This window comes from Chenopodium quinoa, unplaced genomic scaffold (assembly GCF_001683475.1).
Source record: "Chenopodium quinoa cultivar QQ74 unplaced genomic scaffold, ASM168347v1, whole genome shotgun sequence".
NCBI classification, from domain to species: domain Eukaryota; kingdom Viridiplantae; phylum Streptophyta; class Magnoliopsida; order Caryophyllales; family Amaranthaceae; genus Chenopodium; species Chenopodium quinoa.
Genome location: NW_018742400.1, coordinates 596,383 through 603,120, shown reverse-complemented (window position 1 = coordinate 603,120; position 6,738 = coordinate 596,383). Strand labels below are relative to the sequence as shown.

Genomic DNA, 6,738 nt, shown 5'->3' with positions numbered 1-6,738 from the left:
GGGGCAAGAACAATCGCATGCTACATAGGTTATAATACTTACCCAAAAAACATGCAATGAAAAAATTTAAAGAACAGCAATATGAATAACTTCAGCCAATGGCCGAATGATTTTAAACTAAAAAGGCCCAATCGCCATCAGACGATTGGGTAAGATTGTTAGTTGGCAAAGCCAGGGGAATTGTCAAATCACCCGACCCCTCAGTCGGTAAAGATACATGGATACTCGGCACGCAGGCCGGAAGATGAAATTAATGGCCATTTGGCCGCATACATAACTACTAAAAGCTTTAAGGGGCAGAGATATTGCCAGCATTGGCAGCAGCATCATCAGTTGTCGGCTGCTCTTCATTGTCATCACCATCCTCTTCCCCGTCTTCATCCCTGGAGGAGCCTGAAGAGGAGTCGGCCTCTTCACCATCCGCATCCTCCTCTTTTGCCCGGCGAAGGAGTTCAGCATTGTAATCCTCGTTTGCCTGATCAAACTTGGATTTCCAGATGCCAAAATCAGCACCCGGCTGCACCGTCTCCCATGTCGCCCGCATGATGGATTCGTAGTCTTGGCCTATTTCTCCTCCTCAACCCGGCACTCAAACTTGGCCTTCAGCTGCTACTCCTGGTTTGCCAGGCGCCCCTCTAGGCGGCTCACCTGCTCCTTGGCCCTCTCGGCCTCATTCTTGACCTCTTGAAGAGGCTCAAGTTTTTCCTTAAGGTCTTTAACCTCGACCTTAAGTTCATTGACTTTGGAGCGGGCCGAATCCAGATCCTTCTTCACCTGCAAGTTGGCGTCCGCTTGGGAATACATCATATCAAGGGTCAGAAGCTCATTTTGATCAATTTCAAATTGAGCTCGGTCTAAGGCGGACTCGGCCCGAGCTTTAGCGGTTGTTACCTCTTTTGATTTATCCTGGATTGGTCGTTTGAGCCCTTGGACGCACAGCATGGCCTAGAAAAAAGAAAAGACCGAATGGTCAAAACCAGTCGGATATGTGTTAAATATTATGGAAAATTTAGCCAACTCTTTTACCTCGCAGAGGTTCCCCAAGATGGCGTCCAAGTTAAGGGTGCCGACTCCTCTTACGGACGCCCTGTCCTCAGGATCAAGCGACCGTAGCATCTCCTTGGCCATCTAGACGACGGTCGGCCTTTGTGGGGGGGCTGCAAAATGATAAGTTAGTCAAATTCCAAGAAGCAACATTAAGCATTGAAGTTTAATAAAGATGCGGCCCATACCGTCTGGCTGGGCCTCCTCCTCCTTCTCCTTCCCCTGACATCTCTTCTCTCCTGTTGAGCCGACATCAGTGATGGGTTGCTTAAAGCCACCCTTTGATGCCTAAGTAGCATCCGGTTTGCTGACCTCCCTGCCAGCTTCGAGAGTAGAGTCGTCCCCTCTCTTGGAATTTTAAGCAATGTGTTTCCGGTTTTTGCCGGATGCACTCACATCACCCGCCCCAATTTTTTGAATTTTGAGTTGGGATTGTTTGGAGGGAGAAGGCCTAACAGAACCACTCTATTTGGACGAAAAGAAAGGCGTCAGAAAAGCAGGCGGACAAAATTTAACCTTTGTTGAAAAATATTCCAAGTATCATAAACATCTACCTTGGGAGTTCCGGCTGCTTTCTGCTTGTCATTCGCCCTGTTAAGGACGTTGATGCGGTACTTTGCTGCAGAGACGGCAGACGGCTTCTTTGTTGCCGAGAGCTTTTCCATTGCTTTGTCTGCACCAAAAAGAGGGAGTTAGGCTTATTAAGCATACAGTAGAAACAATTTTAAGTTTACTTAAAGACAGACGACCGACTACCTCTCGCCATCTCAGAACTTAGACCACAAGCGGCGAAGAACACCCCATCTTCTAGCCACTTGTAAAGGGGAATGTAGCTCTAGGGGACGACTATTTTCTCCCCATGCTCGATTTTCCGAACAGACACTGCAAACAGACCCCGGTCAAAAATTTCCTCCTAGGCCCGCCTAGGGAGAGGGGGCAAGGCACTCTTGCCAGCCAGAAGGGGCGGATCCTTGTTCCACCAATTGTATTTTTGGTTCAGTCGGCTTTCAAGGGAATGGAAAATGTAGAACTTAGTTCTCCAGTCCTTCCATTTGTTTTCTTTGCCGACTGCCATCATGTACCCCTTGCAGGTGGTCAAGGTGTACCAGCCTTCGCCACCCTTGGCAGGCGCTCGGCTGAGATAGTGCATTTGGGCGAATGCCTCAAAGTTGGGATCCACCTCCAGCATTTCTGATGCCGCAACGTACCCGATGATATTTATCCATGAATTCGGGACAAGTTGCCAAATACCAAGTTGGTATCCATCCAGTATCCTCTCCACGGCCGGATGGAGAGGGAAGCGTAAGCCAGCCTGAAGGACCGCCTCGTAGCAGCCGAAGGCTTTGTCCTTATAAATTGCCAGGGAGGGCCAGGTTATTGTATCCTCCTTGTTGGGGACGGATAAGGAGAAGCCATGTCCCATTACGGCCTTGCGCCTATAATTGGCCAGATCGGATGTCTTGGAGGCCCGCTGCTCTTTGGGACATGGTGAAAATAAGGGGCGCGCTCCAAGCGCCTGGAAGCACTCGGCTCTGCCCAGCCTTCCCCCTTTTCTACTAACAAGGACTCCCTTGCAGTATCTATTTTTGCTCGGACCTCCTCTGACTCAACAGAGGCGCTATTAGAGGATGACGAGGCCGAATCGTCATCAGAACTTTCCCCAGAGCTAAGGGACTGCCGGCTAGGGCCAGCAGGGTCCTCCCCTATATTCTCCTCCGACGCCTGTTCTGAAGGCTCGGACTGGTATTGACTGTCGGCTTCCCACAGTATAGTATCATTGGGGGTGCCGTTTGAAGAAGGGGGAGAATAGTATGTTAGAGTTTGGGAAAGGTCAGAAGAAGGGTTTGGGGGGTGCTCAGAAATTTCACTAACTAGCAGCCTAATGGAGCCGCCTGAAGTTGGAGTCTCACTGTCCGAATGGTAAAAGGAACCATCCGGCCTATATCTCCTTGATGTCTGCTTTATTCGAGCCATTGTGTCCTGTAGATGCACATACACTATCGGATTTGGAGATGCACTTAAAGGAAAGTTTTCGAACGAGCATTCGGCACTCCTAGTTCTAGATTCAGCCGTCCCCGGTGACCGGCTTATCGCTAACCTCGGCCATACCGTGTACGTTTGGGAAACCATTTTTATAAACGAAAAACACAAGAAAAAATAAAAGAAAAGAGCATGCGGTTACCTTAGAAAAAGGTATTTGAGACGCCTGGTTGCCTGAAGCAGTCGGTAGGAAAGGCCGAGTGTCGGATGCTTGACAAAAGTCAGGGTCTTTAAGAGTCTTTGAGAGTCAAAATTCCAGAGATTCTCTAAGATTCGCAAAGGTGTGAAAACAAAAATGAAGTCAAACCTTCCTATTTATAGAAAGGGGAAACCCTAATTTTTCCCCCCAAAATACAATTTGAAAATTCAGCCAGTCAGATGAAGACACCTGTCACAGGTGCCACGTGCAATACACGTAACCCCTGTGAGGGGCAAATGATTTCGGTATTTTATACCCTGCCAAGTGGCCCAATCAGAGCATGACACGTGTCACTGGAAGGGGTACCTACTTGGACCTTCCAGATGGTGACACGTGTCGAGCAGATATTGCCCCCTGGGAATGGCGGCTTTCAAGGCCCGAATCCTAAGGGGCGCTTAAAAAACGGCGTGCCCTAATCCCTAGGTCACCAGATCCTAGGTAGGGCACACTTTCCAAAAGGAGCCAATAAATAGGGACATCCTTACATTAATGACAAGACAGAAATACATACACAGAAAAAGAGAGAGAATATTCACGCACTACGAGAAAATATGTCACTTACTACAGAGTTGTCATTCTCAAAGAACAGACATCACTTTTACTTGAGCTTGGAATCCAAGCAGATAACTTTACTTACGCACTTTTTATTACCGAACGTTTACTAACTTAATCTTCGGAGGCGGACCACCGACCATTCGGCGGTCCGTTTGCTTTGCAGGTACAGGCGCCCGTTGTTGAACCCAGTTTCAGTGTTGTAACTCTCCCAAGGGACAAAAACCCCTGAAACAATATATATATATATAGTAATCGAAAAATTAATCTGTTTATCCACTTAGTTTTGGGTACACTTGTTTGTTTAATCGATATTAAAATTATACATAGTAATACGGTAAATTAAAATACCCTTTAAAAGTTTCTCTCAAAAAAAGTGGGAAAAGGAAGATGATGATCAAGCTAAGTAGCTAAGGGAAAAAGAAAGGAGTCAAACAATATATAAAGCTTAAAGTCTTAGGGTAGTTTGAGGTTAACTATTATAAAAGAACTTTTCATACGTAAGTCATTAAGTTTCTTTTCATTCACGTCGATGCATTATGCATGAACATGTATCATAGAAGCATTTGATTTGTACGAATTAACAACGGTAGAGTTTTGCATATTCTATCTTGATGTTGTTTCAATAGTTATATGCTGATCGAGTAGATTGCATGATCATAGAAGCTACATGTCTACATATCCTTTTTTCGAGTATTTTTCTTTAATCTATTCCGAGTATTTTAGCTTTACGTTTTAAATTGGAGCAAAGTAATAAAAATGAATACTTTATAAATTTTAGGCCAAGCTTAATAATCAGGTGTATTTCTTTCAAGAACGGAAGTGAAAAAAAAATGAATTTAACGAATAACTAATTAACTAACTACTCAAAATACTACGGGTTGTATAAAAATAAAGGTTTCTAAATTTTTTTAGTATTGTATTTAGTATTGTGTAATAATTATTTCTCTAAAACCGCAAAAAAATCAAAAAATTAATCTGTTTATCCACTTAGTTTTAGGTACACTTGTTCGTTAAATCTATATTATACGTAGTAATACGGTATGTTGTTATTTTATATTATCAAACATGAATAGAGTTGATAAAAGATATGCCTAATCCATTATTATACAAAAATGAAAGTTTTTGATTAAAAAAAACCATAGAACAAAAAGAAGATGAAAGACAAAAGATGAGGGTACATTTATAAGAGATGTACCACGCAAGAGATGTACCAAAATTAACCAATCAAGAAGTAAATTGAGCAATAATGACGAAATGTTGAATGATTTTAGGCTTTATGACTTCCAAAGTACAACTTTTTATTTTTTCTAAACCAATATATATATATATATATATATATATATATATATATATATATATATATATATTGGTTTAGAAAAAATAAAAAGTATGTACATTCAAAAATAATTAAAATTAAAATTAACTTTTTGTAAATTGGGTTCAATCATTATCGTTTAAGGTTAAATACCGGTTGTATAAAAATAAAGGTTTCTAATTTTTAATTTAGTATTGTATTTAGTATTGTGTAATAATTATTTCTCTAAAACAGCTCAAAAATTCGAAAAATTAATTTGTTTATCCACTTAGTTTTAGGTACACTTGTTCGTTTAATCGATATTAAAATTATACGAAGTAATACGGTAAGCTGTTATTCTATATTATCAAATATAATTGGAGTTGATAAAAGACTTTTATTAAGCATGTGTAGATTTTATTTTACTTTCTTTTGGAATCAAACCTTTTTCTTGAAAAAATATTTATAATTAACTTAACCTTGGGAATATATGTAATTAAAACACCTTGGAATTGTGGACATATATATTGTGAAGGTTACTTATAGAAGTGATACTTTGTACATTCTTATATTTGAAGGTGATTATTGTTTGAAAAGAGATCTTTACGTACAAATTATTTCTAAGCATTTTTGTATTATTTTTTTTGTCCAAAAATTTATATAAGGATGCGAGAGCCAAAGGATCTTGATGCTGCTATTGCTAAGTATGAGGATTTCTGCGTTGTGCATAGCCGTATCATGGAGATCGCTAAAGATGGAGGTTTACGAAAAAACGGTTGAAGTTTATGCAATTCTGAGAAATGCGTCTGAAGGTGTGGAAGAAGTTGTTGCTCAAGCACCCTATGTGGTTCCTAAATTTGTGAGGTTTTTAGATCGAGTAGAGAAAACGGCTGCTAAAGGTGCTATTCAGATTGAACAACTAAAAGAGGATAAAGAAAAGAAAAAGAATGAATTGGATGAGGTTTTGAAGAAGCATGAGAAAAGGGCTAATAGGAAAAGGCGAGATGAAATAAGTTGTAAATCTCAGTTGGTTTGTCAACCAAATCAAATTGTTGAATATAAATATTAAAATCATTATTAGCAATTTTAATTGGATTTATTTTGCATCTTTATTGAGTATGAATTGTGATTTAATATTAACTTTTGTAATTAATAATTAAATTTTATGATTTCCTACATTTTTTAAGCAATTCTTTTTCGTTATATTTGTATATTATTATTATGTACATACAAGTACTCGATTGATAATCAATTATTGTAGATGAGAAGCCACTAACAAATCATTATGAAAAAGTAGGGCATCGCTATTATCTACTAGTTTGAGTACTCAATCGTGCTCAACCACAACGTTAGCAAAGACATTTGTTGAGCTCATAGCCTGAAATGGTACAAAAGAACATGTCAAGTTCATTTTTTGGATATTGCATCATAACATACTAAATGAAAATTGAATTAGAGTCCCATTAAAAGGTTATATTACTTTAAGACAAGTAAGATAGCTCTTTTTCAATTCAAGTACAAGTATATATTAGGTATATAACATTATGTACCCTTTATAATTGGAAAAAAACCTTAATATATATATATATATTCAACAAGTCATTAG

At 39.8% G+C, this 6,738-nt stretch overlaps 1 protein-coding gene across 1 annotated transcript; it reads right to left on the bottom strand.

Annotated features, from left to right (window-relative positions):
* Positions 1 to 289: 289 nt before the first annotated feature.
* Positions 290 to 1,810, bottom strand: LOC110704134. The gene is made up of 4 exons (XM_021881914.1): positions 1,801 to 1,810; positions 1,599 to 1,717; positions 649 to 945; positions 290 to 475 (listed from the first exon to the last, which is right to left on the bottom strand). The coding sequence occupies exons 1-4, from the start codon at positions 1,808 to 1,810 to the stop codon at positions 290 to 292; spliced, it is 612 nt and encodes a 203-aa protein (XP_021737606.1).
* Positions 1,811 to 6,738: the final 4,928 nt, after the last annotated feature.

Excerpts from the sequence above, each read along its gene's own strand:
- LOC110704134 (XM_021881914.1), bottom strand. Across the intron at positions 946-1,598 it reads AAGCAGCCGGAACTCCCAAG|GCCATGCTGTGCGTCCAAGG; the intron begins GTAGATGTTTAT and ends TCTTTTTTCTAG. Across the intron at positions 476-648 it reads CCGAGAGGGCCAAGGAGCAG|GCAAACGAGGATTACAATGC; the intron begins GTGAGCCGCCTA and ends AAGTTTGATCAG.